The sequence below is a fragment of the Mobula birostris genome, chromosome 21 (assembly GCF_030028105.1).
Source record: "Mobula birostris isolate sMobBir1 chromosome 21, sMobBir1.hap1, whole genome shotgun sequence".
Taxonomy (NCBI): domain Eukaryota; kingdom Metazoa; phylum Chordata; class Chondrichthyes; order Myliobatiformes; family Myliobatidae; genus Mobula; species Mobula birostris.
In genome coordinates, this window is record NC_092390.1 from 54,071,727 (window position 1) to 54,092,763 (window position 21,037).

Here is a 21,037-nt window from a genome sequence, read left to right on the forward strand (position 1 = left end):
CTGTAGAGGACAATAAGATGTATGTATTGAAGGGACATTTGATTTCAAAAGTACACCATATCTCGTGGACGCAGCCTAGTGTTTATGGTAATATTATAATGCAATTAGAAGTTATTTTCATGGTGTTCCCAAGAGTTAGGTGAAAAGAGTGGGTTTATCCCTGTCTATTATTAGTTAACTTTATAACATCTTCGAAAATGGTAAACATGATGGATGCTTTTATGGATGAGGATACGAACTCTATCACATCAGCAGCGATGAATGAATAAGAGGTTGTTTTCGCTGATTACCAGAGGCTGTATTTTGCGAAAGTAGGAATTTGTGGGGATGAAGCATAAGAAAACAGATGGATTATCTCAGCTCGGCCCAAGCAGGTTTAAACAAGTGGCGTGCATCATGATAAATAAGACTGAAAATGAAAATAAATTGTGTTGGTGTAGAATAGGATGTGAAGTTTAAAAGTTCACCATAGGACAGCGCTTTGCAATTCAGCTGCTTCATCCTCAGAGAATTTCATGAGGGATGGAGTCAGGAGGAAGAGTTTCTTGGCTGGGTTAACAAATTGTGACTCAAGAAAGTTGTGGTTCATCTAAAAATCGGTGCTGAGCAAGCTGTCTGGCATCAGAGAGATAAAGGATTTAAAGATATGGTGAGATGAAATGTAGTGCTGAGTTCTGTCAATCTAAAATGAAAGATCTGCCTGAGACTATCACTGATGGACTGTAATTAGATAAAGTGGGAGAGGAGTGACTTCTTTGGGACACCTTTGAAGCGATCATCATGATCAAGAAAGAGGAACAAGAAGAAAATATTAAAGATGTATAATTAAATAGAAATAGAACCATTCAGTAGCAGTGATATGTTCATTAATTTATTGTTTTATAAAGAAGTGATATTATTAAGACGAAATGCTCCAAATGTTTTTCTGATTTTCAGTTTGGATATTTCAGTACACTTGGAATGACTGTATTTAGCAAGTTAAGCAGAGATGGTCATTGAGTGGAAAGTTGATTATCTGTTTAATGGGTTATGTGGGAGACTGGAAATAGAGTGGTAACAAGACAGAATAAATCAGGCAGGGGATGATCCTCGAGAGGATAGGTAAAAAAAGACGGGATCAAGCTTAGATAATGTAGATGTGTTCTGCAAATAAGCTTTCAGTTACAGTGGTGCAACTAGTAGAGACGCTAGCTCAAAGGCACCAGACATCAGGGTTCAGTCCTGACTTTGTGTGCTGTTTGTGTGGAGTTTGCACATTCTCCCTGTGATCACATGAGTTTCCTCTGGATATCTGATTTCCTCCCACGTACCAAGGACGTTCACACTGGTGGATTAAATGGCCACTATAAATTGGCCTTATTGTGTAGGTGAGTGGTAGAACCCGAGGGGAGTTGAGGTGAATGAAATATGGGATCAACGTAAGTTTAATAGGGAATGTGAAGGAATATAAATATGGGTTTAATGTAGGTTACTTAAGTTAATGGGTGTTTATGGATTTTTGATGGTTAGCATATACTTGAAGGGCCGAAGGCCTGCTTTCCTCTCACATCTCTGTATGACTATGAAAGATAAAATGATGCAAGAAATCAAGCCATAGTACAGAATATATGAGGTTTTGAAATTGTATAGAGTTTCCACAATTATCTTCCTGTTTTCATTCCTTTCACATGTTGGCATGAACATGCCATCAAATTTACTGCACACACTGATGCCTTTCATTTTTCATATAATGAGGTCAGAAATTCAATAAGAAGAATTATAATGTAAGAAAGAGCATAAATCTTCTTAAATTGGACAAAATTATGGATGTTATACTGAGAGGAAATGTTGGAACAATGGATGACGTTAAAAAGCGGGTCCATGTTTCAATACTGATGAAGCAAACGTGGCACGATGTTCATTTTACAATATGCTTTATATTATGTAAGCCATAGTTATATACATGTACATACTGCAAAACTAGTGGAGAAGCCTTAAAAGACTTTTAAAATGGCATGAATATTCTCCAAAATGTTTTAATTAACAATTATTTTTCAATTAATTACTTAATCCCTTGAATATCCTCAAGCTGGTGTTTATGTTTATTAGATACCTACTGTTAACTTGGGGGGGTGGCCATTATTCAGAGTTTAAAAACTTCAAATCTGACAGTCCACATTAGTGATCATTATTGCATGGTTCAGAGAACAGCATAACATTATTCTGTCTCCCAGTCTTTCCCTCTCTGCTCCTTATTGAAAAATTGTTACTATGGTCCTTATATTCTTGTGGCAGATCTGTAAATTTGATGAACTGCAATTTTGTATATACTGTACATGCTGTTAAGCAGCTGCTCCTAATATATTGCCCTTTATTAGAGTTGATTCGTTTACTTGAACAGTCAATTAGTCAGGAAATTGAAGCAGGAGGAGGGATTCTGGTATAGAAAATTAATGGTCATATAATGAACTTGAGTTAAAAGCAGTAGATCTTAAATTTTTATGACTATCATTGTGGTGGAGCGATTAAATTATTGGGTAGTAATCCAGAGGCTTGAATCATCAGTCCAGAGACCCCAATTCAAATCCTACTTTGTCAGCAGAAAATTCAGAATTTAAATAGTAATGATAACTACAAAACTATTAAAGTGTCATAAAAACCAGTCTGGTTCACATATATTCTTCAGGGAATTTAAATTTGCCATCCTCACCCAGTCAGCCTACCTCTAACACCAAACCTTGTCTTTTAAATTACCTTAAAAATGACCTATTAAGCCACTCAGTTGTTCCATTACTGCTGTGTTGAAACAATAAGGATGATACCAGACAGACCACCCAGCATCAAACTTGGCATTGACCCAGACAAAGTAGTTCCCAGCCCATTTGCGTTTGTAACGTTCTCTTCGCAATACTGTGACATATCTAATTTTGGAGATTTATCTCTTGGGTTCTGTTTGTGTAGAGCCGGTCCATTGTCTCTGTGATCAGAAGGGTTTCCTCTCATGACCCAGAGATTTGGAAGAAGCACAAAAAGTAGCGAGGGCACACTTATTTTTGGGTTATGGCACATCGATGGCTACGTCCAAGAGTGAACAATGAATGAGTTAGGCTTAGTCAAGAACATATTGAGCATATTAGATCTGTAGCAAATAATGAATGATGAGATTTTAAATTGACCTGATACCATCCTCATAAATAATTTTTATTATTCATTCAAGGGGCGTGGGTATCACAGGTTGAGCCAGTTTCTATTGTCCATCCCTAACTGTCTTGAGAAGGTGATGGTAAGCTGCTGCCTTCAATTGCTGAACTTCTGAAGTAATGGATATGTACACAATGCTGTTAGGGAGAGCATTCCAGGATGTAATTCAGCAACAGTAAGGAGCAGGGGCATGTTTCCAAGTCAGGGTGGTGTGTGGCTTGGAGAGCAACTTCCCTGTTTTACTGCCTGTGTCCTTTAAGCTGATGGAAGCTGTGGGTTTGGAAAATGCTATCTGAAGAGTATTGGGGATTTGCCATTGTGCATCTTGTAGATGGTACAAGTCTCTGTAAGAACATCATAGAATCACTTTCATTTTATAATCCTGCTCAAGCTCTCAGGTTTTCTTCAAAGATTCAAGATTTAAAGTGCATTTATTATCTAAAAATGTATAAATTATACAACGTTGATTTGTTTGCTTAACAGGCGGTGGGCAAAGCAAGGAATCCAAAAGAACCAATTTAAAAAAGGCCAACCCCCAGTGCCGACAGAGAAAGAGAAACAAAATATCAAAACAAATCATGCAAACAATAGAAGCAAGCAACAACAGCAGCATTCCGAACCAAACTGATTCCTTAGTTCCAAATCCCCATAGCAGCCCAGAGTAGGCCCAAAGCCTCGGTATTCAGTTCATCATATTAGTGGGGGAATTACCCCAAAGTTCACAGACTTCAAAGCACAGCAACCGCGGGCAATCTCACAGCCTTAGCGTCGTGGGGAGAGGAGCCCCCAGACTATCTGAGCTGGTGTTTAAATGGTCTTAACCTCACACTAGGACCCAGGCCCCCCCCATGACGAAGCGTTTCAGGCATAGATTTTGCTGTCAGAGAAGCTGTTCTCATCCTCTCCAAACTGGCTCGGCGCTTATAGCGACCCAACCTTATTCGACTCTCGACACCCTGCCTTTCCAGGCTACCTGGGCTGGTGTTTAGATTGTCCAAACAGCGTATTGTACCTCGCATTAGGACCCGGACCTTGCTGCAATGAATTGCTCCGGGTCTAGAACATGCTGCCCAGCGATTGGCTTTGGACCTGGATTCTCTGCTGAAGAAGCTGTCCTTGATCTCACCAAATCAGCTCGGTGCTTAGAGCGATTCATCCTCACACCCAGGTTAGCTGGACGGGCGTCAGAACCCCTCCATCCCATCTTCTCCCCTCCGAATCGTCCACTCCAACCAGCATGGCTCCAACTCCAAGTGCGTCGATTTTTGGAGGGCACATCTCTCGAGTTCGCTTTGCCATCACTCGCCTCTTCATTGCTTGCGGTGATAGTTTACCACAATTTACTTTTTTTTAAAAAAGCGTTATTAATAATGTTTTAATCAATTTTTTTGCTTTTGAACCATCAGTAAGCTGTTGCAGTAATGCATCAGTAATGCCATCTTAAACCGGTAGACTCTGCCAGTAGTTTAAATTTAAATGATCTCCCTCGTAAGATAATTGGCAAGTCAGCTTTTTTGAACTACGCTTCTAATCTGTAGAATTCAATACCTAAAACAACAGGAGATGCAGACTCAGTTGACACTTTTAAACACCAGCTCAACCCTATTTATTCAGTCTTTCTTTTAATTAACATCATTTTGTCTTATGTTTTCATGTTTGCACCTCATTCCATTGTAAAGCAATTTGAACTACATCGTCTGAATGAAAAGTGGTCTATAAATAAGTAGTTATTCATATTATTATTGTGTAGTTGTGGTGCAGTGAGTGAATGAATGGGTGTGGGTGGAGTGCCTATCAAGCGGACTGCTACATCCTGCATGGTATAAAGCTGCTTGAGTGCTTTTGAAGCTGCGTTTATCCAGGTAAGTGGAGAGTACTCCACTACACTCCTAACTCTGTAGGCAGTGGACAGGCTTTTGGGTGTTAGAAGGTGGGTTGCTCACTGTAGGATTCCTAGTCTCTGACCTGCTCTTGTAGCTACTGTACATTGTCCACACCAGTTCAGTTTCTGGTCAGTGGTAATCCTTACAGTATTGATAATGCGGGAATTCAGTGGTGGTAATGTTGGAGGTGGTAGCTGTATTTTCTTTTGTTGTTTATTGTCACTGCCTGGTGCAAACGTGCAAAGCTACCGTGATAGTTTTGTAGTGTAACACAGGTAAGAAAAACAACAACAACTCCTGTACCTTCACTTGGAACATCCCATAAATAGCCAGTGATGAGAAAGGTAAATCATGATTTCGATGTTGATGATTCCGTAAGTAATTTTAAGCTGATTACTTGGAATGCTTCCTGCTCATAGACCATGCAAGCAAAGAAACTACTTCCCATGGAGATTAAAAGCAATAAAGATGGACCTGGTTTGCAACAGATAGTTGTTAATCAGTCTTAAAGATGTGGCAGATTCTGGGTTATTTTAGTTACGAATTCAACAAACGTGACTATCTTAGATTTGTGCAAGAAAGGATATCATTCCATTCGTGCTTCAGTTGCAATGACAATATCTAGCACATAACAGCTGTTTTCAAATTTATCAAACAAGGTGTATTCAAGGACTGTTTCTTGATCAAACTACAGAAATACTGTATAGAGCTGATAGTTTTAATTTGAAGAAAAATGAAAATAAATGTGTTTTCCATTTACATAGAACTGTCCAGTTATAATACCAGCTGCTAACCAGATGGTTTATATTTATACAGGATGCTCTGGAATGCACTATCACACTCTGTTTCTTAAACTATGTACATATATTACCAAGTCACAGATATTAGGCAACAAGTGTTTTCTCTCTTGGGTTTACAATATTTTCAGCATTGAAAACATTTGCAAAATATTTATTCACCATTATCTGGCATTAGTAAATCTGATACATGGAACAATATTGTCTGTCCGATACCTTTTAAATTTCTCAAAGCCTCACTATGGAAGCATTTACTGTAGCAAATGAAACATTCTTTGAAGCAAGAAATCTGAAACTCAATTTTTAATGAGCAAAATGGCTACTTTACTAGAGTAAAAAATAACTTACTGCTCATTGGATTAGCGTGCTTTCTGAACACTTCAGCTTAAAAATCTACTGTGCTGTTACTGTCTGGAAATGCAATCTGACAATACAGGTTTACGTGGATGACTGGGTTTACCATGCTTCAACATAAAGCTGTGAGATTTATAAATTTTCAAACAAAGATCATGTAAGAGTGTGGATTAGATTCATTAGATTTCAATACAGATAGGAAGTAAGAAAATATAAATAATTAAAATCCTGAACTTCTTAAGTATGATACTGTTGCTTTCCTAGGTGGATGATTATTCAAATTGAATTGAAACCAAAGTTTGTAAATAACGCAGTGCAGTGTTCATAATAAAATACTTAAAGTGCTTGATTTTGTTGTATTAATCTTATCTTTCATGCTTGCTATCAAATTCAAAGATGAGCTTACAGTGTTTTTACAGTGGAGGAGCAGCACATTGTTTTCACCTGTGCTGTGGGAATAGTTTCACCTAACTGCAGATATGAATGTTGATATTGAATAATCAATAGTTGTTTAGAAAATTACTGACTAAATACGGTCCGTCAAGTATGGGAGTTCCTTGCAATTCTGTTCATTGTTTATTCTTTCCAATCCTGGTCAATCTAAGATGAATAAATATACCTCATGATTTTTGAAGATCATTCGTTGACTGTTTTGCAAGCTGATCTTCTTTTTCACAATCCCTTGAAAACTTCAAAGATAAAGGATGAAATTTCAGTTTGCACAGATAAAACAAATAACAGTGAATTTCTCAAGAAGCTATAAAAGCTATATGCTCTGAATACTAGATTTCAATGCACAGCATGCAACATTCATTTTTAAAAAATGCCCTATATAGTACTTGAATGTAAATGGTGAGATTTTTGGCAGAAAAGTTGTTTCTGCAAATGTTTTGTCCCAACTATCATCCCACCCTAAATCCACCCATATTCAATTAACTGTTAGCATCGGTATTTTTTATTAAGTTCTTACATGTGTTCTGTGATGAATTTGGACTGCATGCCATGGTTTAGTTGCATCACAACTGCAAAATAGATTATATTAGTGGCCTCAGTACATGTATGCCCTGGAGAAAAGCTAAGAAGGGATCACACAGATGACATGGTGCATTGTATCTAGACAGGTGGACACTAGTTTTTAAGGAACAAACTGCTCCCATATGTCTGTCCTGTCACATAATCTCCTTTCTCTGTTATGTCCTGGCATGGCTGTCTCAATGGGCTTTCTTTGGCAAGAACCTTAATGAGTAGGTTATTTTTGTAATCACCCTCCCTATTTGGGGGAGCAAAATGGCTCAGAACTGGGGGCCATAGGAGCTCGGTTGGTCAGAAAATTGCTGTGCTAAACAGACATCATTGAGTTAAAATGAACATTTCTTAGTTTAATCTTTACCATATATCCATACTAATAATTAGCAGTCTGCCATCTCATACTCAATATTAAGTGCTGAAGTCCAGAGGTTTGTAATATCTACACACAAGAAACCTGCTTGCTAGCTGAGAATGTTCTTGTAATTGGTTCATTATTGCTGTGTACCTACATTACATGCAGTGAAACGTTTTGTTCAATGCCATCCAAGCAAATCATTCCATATACATGTATACTAAGATAGCACAAAAGAAAAAAATAACAATACAGAATATATTGTTACAGAGAAAAAATGCAGCACAGGAAAACTGTTAATGTGCAAGGGCCATGATATGTCAGACTGAGAGGTCAAGCGTTCACCTTTAGCATACAAGAGGTCGATCAATAATCTTGTAAGAACACGATAGAAACTATCTTCAACCCAGAGAGAAACACTAACATGATGAAACATCCGCATCCTAATTGCCAAGCTCAGTGAACAACGTAACATCAATGGATTTATGAGCATTTGGAGAATCATATCATTAGGTTTAGTTAGTTCAGCTTTGTGAGGGTCATGTCTCGTGAGTCTGATTTCAGTTTTAGCAAAACAAATTGATGAAAGAGGAGTGGATGTTGTGTAGCAATTGATTTTAGTAAGATGTTTGACAAGGTTCCCCATGGTAGACTCAACCAGCAAGTTCAACCTGGAAAAGTGTGAAATGATACACCTTGCAAGATCAAACATGAAGGTGGAGTACAAAGTTAATGGCAGGATTCTTAGCAATGTGGAAGAACAGAGGAATCTTGGGATCCACATCCACAGATCCTTCTAAGTTGCCATGCAAGTTGATTAAGATGATGTATGGTGTGCTGCCTTCTTTCGTTAGGGGATTGAGGTCAAGTGATAATGTTACAGCTCTATAAAACTCTGGGCCACAATGTATAGTATTATATTTAGTTCTGATCACCCCATTGTAGAAAGTTTGTGGATGTTTTAGAGAGAATGCAGAGATTTATCAGGACGCCATCTGGATTAGAAATAGTGTCGAATGTGGGAAAGATGGGCTAGGGCTTTTCTCATTGGAACGAAGGATGATGAAAGATAACTTGAGCAAGGTGCTATAAGATTATGAGAGGTATAGGTAGACTGATCAGATAGAACCTGTATCCCTTTGAGGTGGGGATAGTGGCCAATAGCAGAAGACATCCATATAGGCTGAGTGGAAAAAACAGGAGGTATCTAGTAAAGTGACCTCTGAGTGTAATGTTGAATTATTCTGAACTATTAATTTTATCAAGCAAAGCTTATGTAAAATAAAATAAAATATTTCAGCAAAATCAATGTTTTAAGGAATTATTAATAGGAAATGAATTAAATTTGATGCATATTAGGAAGTGATAAATTTTACAAATCTTCCCTTTGAAAGAATAACCAAAAAACACACTATTGGCCTTGCAGCTCAATCTTCTATATATAAATTTTCACTTACCCTCGATTTTATTCAGTTCAAAAGTGCTCCACCAACACAAGAAATTAGCTTTCAATTTGGTCTACATAGAGGGCATATATAATCATCCTAAATTATTCTTGTGGACTATTTGCACTAAACAACTTTTACCCAGTTTGTTTAAAAAAAACTAGTAATGTGGAGGGTTAAAAATGCATACATGGCTAAAATCTGTAATCCTTCAAAAATAAGTTTATTGGATATGTTTTGCTAAAATACTTAGTGAATCAAGATAAGATTCAATTTTCACTTGATTTTAAACTATTTTGAATACTTTATGTGGTTCTTTCAAGTGAAGTCTCACTCCTACCCCAAAGAGATGTTGCATTTATAAGTTTAAATTGCTAACAGTTTTAATTAAGGAATACTTAATAATGACTTTAAGCATATTCAAAATTGTATGGACATTGTTGAGTAAAATGTGATTGCTTATTGTATTTCAGTTTTAATTAAGCAACTATTATTGATTTTTTTCAGAAGATGAAAATAGTCTCCAAAACCTGATTAAAGTTCGGATTCTTTACAAAAATACAGTTATGCCTTATAACATCTATCGGAAACGGCAAAAGAGGATTAATGATGAAGCTGTAGTACAACAATATGCAAGCCTGGTTGGGCAGGCCTGTGCAGAACGGATGGTACTTTATCGAAGCTAAACACAATATTTTTAAATGTTAAAGATGTACAATTAAAATAACATGGTATAATGAGATAATGCTGTGTAATAGTATAAGAATGCATAGTGTATTAAATACGATTTGCACATGTAAATGTCTTATACAAAATTTGCTATAGTATATTCATATATTCTCAAATTTTTCCAGACTTATATCCGATTATTTGAATTTTCTTTGAGTAGAATCATATCATTAGCATCTATTTACCCCCTCACTCCACTTTCTTTATTAATTTCACTTACCTTGTCATTTCTTTACTCTTATTTCCATTCTTCTTTTGTCACCTCCGTGAAGGGACAGCTGAACAATAGCCTTAAGAATTTCTCACGATGGCACTTGTCCTTTGGATATAAGATTGCTTTCACAGAAGCACATTTTCTTTGCTTATAGTGCAATCTTTAAATTAATGATTCAGAATATTGCAGTTTTGAACAGAGTGGAAAAATTCGTGATAGTCGGAGGTGGGTCCTTTAGGTGTTGTGGTGTGCTAAAAAGTTGTTGCAGCCAACTTTTCTGGTTAATTTTTTTTTAATATTCTGTAGTTTGGAAGTTGTACACAATATAATGCCTCTGTGGCAGTTCAAAATAAAACAGAAAATAACAGATTGACTTTTATTATCTTAGCTCAAATAGAAAAAGTGATTTATAAAAGATTATATATTGTGGCAAAAGGGAGCAGCCTTTGCAAAGGATGTATTTAATTTCTGCTGTAAACTATTTTGAGAAATTAACATTGGGGTAAAAAATTCCTATAATTTGATTGATGAATAATGGTGTTGAAAACTGAGGAGTTAGAAGGAGAACACAGACCTATCTACAGAACAAACAATGGAAAAATAAAGCAATTATTACAATATGCATAGTTAATATTGTTATAGAAATATTGTATTTACATGACAATTCAAAATAAATGCAAGTGCTTCTCTGGGGTGTATTTTATTTTGTTTTTTTTGTTTTTATATATAAAGTTTTGGGGTGGGTTGGACTTTCATTTTAGAAATGCTATATAAGCAAATTTTCAATTTTATAAACCGCTGTGATTTTTGTATCTTAATTCAAAAATTTATTGATAGAATGCCCCAATGACACAGTAAGCTCATTTCACCTGTCTATATCATAGGCAACCAGCTACATAGCAAAGTACTTCTCATGTTCGAGTTCTAAGTGCATTTATCATCAAAGTATGTATAAGTTATACAACCTCGAGGTTCATCTGCTTACAGGCAACCACAAAGCAAGAAACCTGGAAGAACCTAATTTTTAAAAAAAGACCAACACCCAATGCATGGAGAGAGGGAAAAAAAACAAATCATGCAAACAATAAAAGAAGCAACTACATTCATAACAAAAGTGAGTCCATAGAACCAAAACCCGTAGCAGGCCCATAGCCTCAGCCTCAGTCCATCACACAGTGGGGTAAATCGTAGTGGAGCAGGCAGACACGAAACCCACAGCCTCAACCTCAGTGTTGAGAGTGGAGCAGCAAGCAAAACCAGTCCATCTGGCCAGGCGTTTAAATTATCCAAACACTGGATCATGCCCTGCACTAGGACCTGAGCCCCACTGCATCGATACACTCTGGGCCTGGACCCTGCCACCACATTCTCATCCAAACCCAACCTTTCCAAATCGGCCCAGGGCTAAGATCAATCCAAACTTGCTCCATTTTAAACCAAATGAATCTAAGAGTTATATACGGTAACATGTATGTTCTTTGATAATAAAATTTACTTCAAACTTTGAGCCATAAATCATGTTGAAAAGTGAAGGTGATGATTTTAAAAAATGTATGTTGTTTGAAGAAAAACATCACTATCCTCAAAGCCGTTCATGAAAAAATGTTCGAAATGGTGCATGTGTTATTATGAGACCATCTCCAGCTATATTGTTTTATGTTTAGATTAAGTAGAGAATATGTGTTGTATTCACCAAGCCTTTGATGTAACAGTTGAACTGCTGTCTTAAATGATTTGAATACATGCCCAGGTGGCAAAAGGGCATCAACTGTGGTAATAAAGAGAGTAAAGAACAGGAGATCCTATGCTTTGAAAATGCATCTTTTGCTATTTGGATTGTCCAAATCCTTGAGTATTTTGCTAAATTATATTCTCAGTCTTATTGTAAAGGTAAACATTGATGTCTTCAGAGCATCCAAACAGCTATATTGATTATATTGTATTTTTTTCAGTGAGATAATGGGTTTTCCATTTTATTTCATGAGGGAATTGTGGAGAACTTTCCAACGAACAAAACATAATAGAGTATCCACTATACCATTGCCACTTCTGTTTGTAGAGAGTATTCAATTAAAAAATGTGAAGTTTACAGAGATTTGTTTTCTTTTTCAATACATCACAGTATTTTTTCTGCATTGTGTAGAAATGTGCTATTACAGTCACAGAGAAAAAGAAACAAATTATAGCTGTAGAGTCTTATTAAATGTTTCAGGACAGATCATATTACTTTGTTTCATGTCAGTTGCTTTGAATACCACTAATTGAATATTTGTCAAGTCAAATTTAAAAGCCATTCTGCTCACAGCAAGGTGTTGTGTATAACGTTTGGTTAAGACCTGGAAAAATGTGTTTCCTGTTACCTTTCTACACTTAATTTCTACAGAAACAGAACAGGCATTTCCAATAATGTAAACCTCCCTTACTATTAAAACATGTAATATTAAAATATTAAATTGCATGATACAGATTTGAAGAAAGGATTATATTTGCATATATCCTCCCTGTGGAATGCATGGGTTTTTTCAGGCACTCTGGTTTCCTCCTACAGTCCAAAGATGTACTAGATAATAGGTTAATTGGTCCTTGTAAATTGTACCGTGATTAGGTTTGGGTTAAATCAGTGGTTGTCAGGGGTTTCTGGGGTGGCACAGCTCGAAGGGTCAGAAAGCCCTACTCCACGTTGTATCTCTAAACATCATCAATATATTGTCTAATTAACAGAATTATTAAGTGATACAAGAGCAGCTGGCTGTATAGGGGAACCAAATGGTAATAGAGTATGTCTCGAAGATTTGTTTGTCCTTTTTTTTTGTGATTTTGTTGTCCAGAATCAGTTTTGATTGAAACTGTGAATCTGAATTAAGGTGCTATTTTACCGCCTCAAAGGCTTTTTGCTTTAAAGTGCTACATCCAATATTTATACAAATTGAATTGAAAAATTAGGTGCACATCACCATTTAAATATAATTGCGAAATTAATTTGGAAGAAATTGGGATAATTTTACAAGTGCTTTAAATTTTACACATATTTTGTAAAATAAAATTAATGTGGGTGTAAGAGATTTTTAACCTCTTTTAAAAGGAAATTGGTAATGCATATGTAGTTTTCAATATGGTCAAATTTGATGAACAAATGCCTGCTCACTTGATCTGGAACTGTCCTGACTTGTATGGCAGACTATACATTTAATCCAAAATCTTCATTATTATTTAAACTTCTAGATTTTTTATAATTTTAAAACTTTTCCATGAGATTTTTTAAAATCTGTAAATAAACATCTTTTGAAATGCTTCAACATGACAATGTTGACCTCAAATTTGCTTTGACCATGAGTAGGAATGGAAGGAATCCTAAACTCTCTATATGGCTGTCCCCAAATAGAGAAAGCTCGACTTGTGGACATGCCCACAAATGAACAGGGTGTAATATTAAATTCAAAAGTCTATCATACATTCACTCTATGAACAGCAAAACTGGTGTCCACCTCCATTTTTAGTAATTGTTCTTTCTCATCAATCTTGTGTTTTTAATGTCATTCATTACAATACTGTAGATGTATGGTTACCATATCAAGTGATTATTGCACATTTTCTAACCTAAGGACAAATCAACTCACGGACATCTAGAAACGGGACAAGTTTGTTACCAGGGATGGCCTGTAAATTACAGCTCCAATTTCACCCAAGGTCATGGTTTGCCTCAGAGCAGAGGTAAACATTATTAATTTCTTTCCATGGTACAGATGATGGATTTGCATTCCTAACAGAGAATAGTCAGTTTCATAATTACAAAGATGTGTAGCTTATATCTTATCCACATAATGTCAGGTATCTGGTTAAATTTGTGAAAAGGCTTTAAGTAACCCTCTTTTAGAAATAAGAGTTTGCTTATGGTTTAAAAAGCTTCATCCCCAGTAGCATATACTGTAGGTGCATGGTCACGTAGCAACAGACTAAATGAGAGAAGTTTGAAAATGCAAGATGGTTGTTGATATACTGAGGTACCATACTTTGTTACAGATTCACCACAAAATTTTTGTTAAAATACTTAGGATAATTCTTGCATCTGTGATTCTCTGTAAGGTTTAGATAATTGCTTCAGTCACTAGTTCAGGAGAAAGGTCAACTGAGAATGATCTGACTCATTCATTTAAAAGCAGAGATAATTTTTTCCCGATTTGCATGCTGTTTATGAATAAAAGAACTGCATTTTCTTCTGCTGAGAGACCAGCACTAAGTGGTCTCTCTGGTGGTCCACATGGAAGTGGTTTTAATTAATAACCTCCTGCTCAGTTGAATGTATTTTTGTAAGATTCTTCAAACATTGATATTATTCCTACAAATCAGCAATGTATGATTCTCCATTTACTGTACTTGCACATTTAAAATGGTAAGCATGTTGTCCTGGTTTTCGGAGTTGAAGATAATTCAGTGTATCCTTTTTATCAAAGCTAAATGATTGTTTCCATCTGTTTATTTTGTTGTAAAAGTGCCTCTAAAAAGTGATTACATTGTCAGTGATTTTTTTTCTGAAACAAGAAATATCCAATGTCTTTATATCTAAAATTGACTTTTTAGAAATCCATTACAAATGAAATATACATGTTCCTGGTAATACTTCAGGCCAAAATGATGCATCTTTTGTATTGTATTTTTGATATTTTTTGATAAATAGTACAAATCAAAGCAGTTATTTGTCCATGTAATCAGTAATTAGATTTTGTGAATTTCTGTACTTTAATCAGTTATTATTAATTTGAATAAGATCATAAGAAATAAGAGGAGTATGCCATTTGGCTTCTTGATCCTGCTCTGCCATTCAATAAGCCCATAACTGGCCTTGATCCTATAGTCTCCACAATAAATATCCATCTTCCCGAATTTAGTTAATGACTTGGCTTCCACGTGTTCACCTCCCACTGGGTGAAGAAGATAGGAATGGAAGGAATTCTCCCCCCCCCCCCCCCCCCCGGTTTCTATCCTCTATAGTCACATTCATCTTGGAATTTTGTAGGGTTCTGAGAATCCCCTCTTATTTGTCTGAACTCTAGTGGAAAAGACACAATTGGCCAAATTTTTCCTAATGCTTCAATTCTGCCATCTCAGGAATCCATCTGATATATCTTTGTTAGTGTTCCATAACAAGAACGTCCTACTTGAATGCTACAGATCCTACAAACGAAGGCCAATATTACACCATATACTGTTGTGCTTAGATGCTTGATTTCAGTGATTGGTGCACAGACCCACTTAGTCTTTGTTGCACCCTTCCTTTTCCAAGTCTGTTTTCCATGCATATAAAAATGTCATTCTGATTTTAGAATCAAAGTGGACCTCATATTTCCCTACTTACTCAAATTGCCTACATCACATTGGAGTCTCTACAAGCTTTGAAATGTTGTTTTAATTCTCTCATCCAAATTATTGATATTTCTTTTGATTTCCCGGGCATTGATCCTGTAGCACCCGATAGTCACTCCCTACCATCCAAATGGTTTATGCATTATTTTGAGGCTTTGTTTTCCCTGACTAAAAATATCTTAAACTTTGTCCACATAGTTACATCAAGCCCTCTAAAAAAAAAATAAGGTCACTTCTCACTTATCTGAATATTGAAATGACTAGGCCGCTGATGTTTAATCTTTTTTTAACAATGGATCTGTGTCCAATAGCAAATATATTCAATTTTGGATATGCAGACCAAAAATTGTACTCCTATTGTGGCCTAAATAAGGTCCTATATAACTGTTGTAAGACATTTTTACTCTTACATTCAAATCCACTTGAAAGAAAGGCCAACGTACTATATGCCTTCCTAATTGAATGCTGTAGAGGTATGCTATCTTTCAATCTACAGTGCTAACCAAGTCTTCAACATCAACATTTCCAGATCCCACACCAATTAAAATTACTCAATATTTTTCCTTTCTACCAAAGTTCCTATGGTATCCCACTGGTCACAGGATGTCATCATTCGATCCCCACACTTAGCTTACTATCCTTACATGTGTATTACTGTCAATTCTGTATTCTCTAACTTTGTGCAACACTTCCTGTGTGTGATCTCATTGAAAACCTTACAAAAATCTAAATACACATCCACTGGGTTCTCTCTCTCTCTCATGTACCAGATAGAGAGAACCCCAAAGTTTAATTAAACATGACTTGTTTTTCATAATGCCACATTGACTCTGTTCAATCATATTATTTTCTGTGACTTCACGTGCTTTTATAAAAAGTACAATACATAATTATGGTATGCAGAAATAAAACAATATAACTAATTTAATTGTCATTCTTCAGAAAGTGTAATATGCAAGATTGTTTAAAAGAGACTATGAGTTGAATTATTTAAGGATATCAAACACAAATGTGCATTGATGGCTCACAAACAAGAGAAAGTCTGCAGATGCTGGAAATCCAAGCAACACACAAAATGCTGGAGGAACACAGCAGGCCAGGCAGCATCTATGGGGGGGGGGGGAAACAGCTGACATTTCGAGCCGAAACCCTTTGGCAGGACTGGAGAAAAAAGCTGAAGAGTAGATTTGAAAGGTTGTGGGGAAAGGGCAGAGCGAAATGCCGGGTGATAGGTGAAACTTGGAGGGGGAGGGATGAAGCAAAGAGCTAGAAAGTTTACTGGTGAAAGAGACAGAAGGCCATGGATAGAAGAAGAAGGTGGGGGGAGGAGCGCCAGAGGGAGGTGATGGACGGGCAAGGGGATAACATGAGAGAGGGACAAGGGGATAGGAAATGGTGAAGGGGACAATGGGTGGAGGCATTACTGGAAGTTTTGAGAGATCGATGTTCATGCCATCAGGTTGGAGGCTACCCAAACGGAATATAAGGTGTTGTTCCTCCAACCTAAGAGTGGCCTTATCCTGGCAGTGGAGGAGGCCATGGATGGACATATCGGAATAGGAGATACTGCTTGTTCTGGCGGATGGAGCATAGATGCTCGGCGAAGCAGTCTCCCAATCCAAGTTGGGTCTCACCAATATACAAGAGGCCACACAGGGAGCACCGAACACAGTATATGACCCCAACAGACTCACAGGTGAAGTGTCACCTCACCTGTTTGGGGCCCTGAATGGTAGTGAGGAAATAGGTGTAGGGGCAGGTGAAGCACTTGTTCTGTTTACAAGGCTAAATGTGAGGAGGGAGATCAGTGGAGAGGGATGAATGGACAAGGGAGTCACATAGGCTTGTTTCCTTGGGATGGTAGCTTGACAAGACATTCATCACCGCGCTTAACAAGGTATATTTTTGAAAACAGAGTTCTTTTCCCTGTTGAATTTCTTAAATATATTCAATAGGTCCTTATTACTCATGTTAAACTCAGACAAGGGTAATTTCTTTGGTGAATTATGAAGAAAGATGCGTGGACAAGAACAAACTGGACATTGCATTTATGAATCCATCTCAAGAATTTTGTTGTGGCAATGATAAAATCGTATACTTTTGATTATGAATTGATAATTTTCACTGAAGAAGATATTCACGGTGTGTTCCAATGGGTATTGTACCCCCAGTTGATGAGCCAGAGTTTCAATCCATATTAATGATTGTATCCAGCCTCATTTCTGGCTGTTAAGACTCAAAGGACATCGATAAGCTGCTTAGTGACTAACGGCAGGTGGGATTCTTGTGGGTCATGAGGAGCATTCATTCATATTTACCTGATTGTTTTCCAGGTAGTCCATTAAGGATAGTTCGTATTGCCAACTGTGAAACTAAATTTAAACATTGAAGTAAAACATGTTGGTAATTTTTTCTCACCAAGACCTTGGCTGCCCATATCAAAACTTGCTCAAAATAGACATAGCATAGAGGGAATATCTTTAAAAAAACGTGTGACTGCCAATTTTTTTTAAATGCCTGAATTATATCTAATTGATACTCTCTGCATACCATGGAAACCTTGGAACATATTATAATATAGAAAATTATAGTTTGCAGAATCTTAAATTACTTCTGTCATCAACATCTATTACATTTGCAGTGTTATTATCAATGAGAAATTTTCTGTGACAAAGTACGTCTATCCATGCATTTACTGGAAAAAGGTATTAGGTTCCAATATAAACATTACAGACACCTATCTGAAGCCTTTGGTCATGAACCTTGTTTCTGGTGTCCTTGCACAGATTACATCTGGTTTGCATTTGGAAATCAAAAATTGCAAGGAAACATTGGTTACCCAATAGGAGTTAACTGTCTTACACCCATAAGATGAAAAAAGAAACCTCAGAATAGTGATCATAAAAGAGTTGCTTCCCTGGTACAACCAGCATGCAAAAATCCAAGCACCGCAAGCAGAATCTGCCCTCTATTTGAGTTGAGATAATCTGCATAACAGATCTTTTTAAAATGACAAGAATGCTAGTTAGGGCAGGTACAACCATAATCATTTAAAGGACATTTGGATAAATACATGGAGAGGAAATATTTAGAGGGATATGGTCAAATAAGAGCTAATGGGACTAGGTTGGCCAGCGAGTTGGATTGTAGGGCCTTGTTTCTGTATTGCATTGTTCTATGAATGGAAAACTATAAATACAAGATGGCTTAGATCTTCCATTTTAAGAATGTCAGGTGGCTCCAATTACCAAGATTCCCAAGCACACTGGTCTGAAATCTGAACATTCCCCTGCTATTTTCCTAGCTTTCTGATCGGGAATAAATGTGGACATGTGCCTGTGGTCTGAAAGATAAGTTAGCCTTTTTATTTGATTAGTCGTTAAGTTTAAAAGTATATAATATTTTAAAATATGTATGCATCTTTGTATTTGAATATTTTAAAACAAATATTTTCTTAACTTTATTTTTATTCCTGAGTGTTTTTGCATGTTTACATTCTATATCAGTGAAGCTTTGAGAGTGTTTGAGCCTGGGGGCACAGCCTCACCAGATATCAATATCACTCTGGGCATGCAGCTGATCACTTAAGAAAAGAGCTTCTGCACTGTAGTAGAGTGCTGAATGTCGTCAGTCATCTGGGAGCCAGGTTTTCAGCAGGAGACTGAGTCCAGGACCACACTAGAGGAAATCGTGTGTTCCAAAGACGGATGATGATGATTTGGGATCAGTGGAAGATTTGCTGTATTGTTTGAAAGTTGATGAGAGTCCCGGGTAGTATAACAGTTCCTTGTCCCATTGCTGGTCATTATGGCAATCACAAGAGCAGTGTATTTCCTCAATGTTAGATATTTGTATCTGATGCTGACTGAAGTTTTGTAACTTAATAAAAACAGTAATGGCATGAAGTAATTCCATGTGGATACTTGAGCACTACCCTACTGATATGGATTGTTCAAAAAAAACATTATGAAGTCGTCTTTGCCTTCTGCCAGCTGGTTTCAATGAAACTTATCTTCAAAGAAATAAATTTCAAAATACAGTGTCAATAATAATTTCACCATTAAAAAAACATTTATACAGAGATTCTCCTGCACACCCTATCAAAACACTTACAGCAGCAGAAATATGGTCTTGCAGCAGTGGAAAATGGGAGATATTTGATGACTACTCATTCTATAATGTTTAAGAAAGGATATAGGATATTTGCCTTCATTGTCATGGCTGCAGAGCATAATAGCAGAGGTTGTGGTCTTTCATTAGACCACAGTTGAAGAAGATGATGCCAGTGAACCACATGACCAAAGGTGGCGTCCTTCATACGGTTTTCAAAACTACCACTTTTACTATTTTTTCTTTCAAATTTTCAAAGATTGGAGACTGCTAATATTGGAACCTATGATTTACATTTTGATTGTGTGATTTTGGGCTGATTGAGTGATCTGGCGCTTTGCTGGTTCTGAAGGAGTGTGGTGGGGTTTTGAGCAGAATGTGCCACCTGCAGGCTGAGAAGCCTGGAAATGGGGTGTGAGCCCATGATCGACTCCATTTCTTGCTGATTAAAGCATCAAGCAAGATTGAGATCAATGAGGACAAGAACGCATGTACAGTGCTGCTCTCTCTCTCTCTCTCTCTCTCTCTCTCTCTCTCTCTCTCTCTCTCCTCTTGCTCACTGGTGCAGGAGTCTTGGGTCTTGGGCAAGGTTTAAGTGACACTGATTATGGATTGGACTGTTTAGTTCATGTTATGGTGTGTTTCTGTTTTCTAGTTACTCTTTTTTTTATTGCTATTTTGTGCAATTTTGATCAGGGTGGACTAGCTCTGCGGCCTGCAGTCAACGAACAACACAGCACTAAATTGAACCGAACAGAACTACACTGAACATTCCTAGACTTCCAATTACGCTGTGATGTATACTCTGTGTTTCTCGTTTGTTTTTTGGCGTTTGTGCGACTCGTTTATTTTTGCGCGTTGGGTGTTTGATGTTTTCTTTGAACTGATTCCATGATGTTTCTTTCTTTCATGGCTGCCTGTGGGAAGATGAATCTCAAGGCTGTATACTACATACGTACTCTGATCACCGCACTAATAGTGCAATGATTTAGAAGGATAAAGTCCCAAACAACAATTGTCTGCTCCCTGGTGGTCGATGATTGTTTCTAGGGGACAGAAAGAAGAGCTCTAAGAGCAGATTGAGACCCCATTGATGCGTGTAGTCTTTGGCTACCTCCAACTGCATGATAATGGAAACAGAAATTTGCCCAATAATCACGGCACAATGAAATACGTATCACCGTCTGCGGCACTGAATTGCCTATCTCTTTCCTTTTGGGAAGGATGTTTACCCACATTCCCTGACATCATTTGAAGGCTGCCAGCCAGGCTGTACCTTACAATAAACCTCTCAATGTAAATCCTTAGCAATACACATGAAACGCTGGAGGAACTCAGCAGGTCAGGCAGCATCTATGGAGATGAATGAATAGTCGACATTTCGGGTGTATAGGGAATGAACGTCCATGGTGAAAATGAGACAATCGGGGCCAGGAAACTTGAAGACATTGAAAAAATCCAGAGTGTGTGATGTGTCATTGATGTAGGTAGGAAAGGTCTGAACCAGGAGGGGTAAAAGAGAATTGAGGCATGCAGATATAAGTTCAGTGGGGCAAGAACAAGCAGAAACAAGGGTCTACCTG

At 37.1% G+C, this 21,037-nt stretch overlaps 1 protein-coding gene across 6 annotated transcripts in view; it reads left to right on the plus strand.

Annotated features, from left to right (window-relative positions):
• LOC140185802 (arginyl-tRNA--protein transferase 1) overlaps positions 1-12,395 on the plus strand; it is a 180,602-nt gene extending 168,207 nt beyond the window's left edge. For 4 of the 6 annotated variants that reach the window (XM_072239501.1, XM_072239504.1, XM_072239505.1 and 1 more), the window contains one exon: positions 9,548-12,395. In XM_072239501.1, the coding sequence (XP_072095602.1) occupies positions 9,548-9,726 (179 nt within the window). In that variant the 3' untranslated portion in view covers positions 9,727-12,395. The remainder of the gene's footprint in view (positions 1-9,547) is intronic. The other 2 variants (XM_072239502.1, XM_072239503.1) reach the window with 1 other exon arrangement.
• The last annotated feature ends 8,642 nt before the right edge of the window (positions 12,396-21,037 follow it).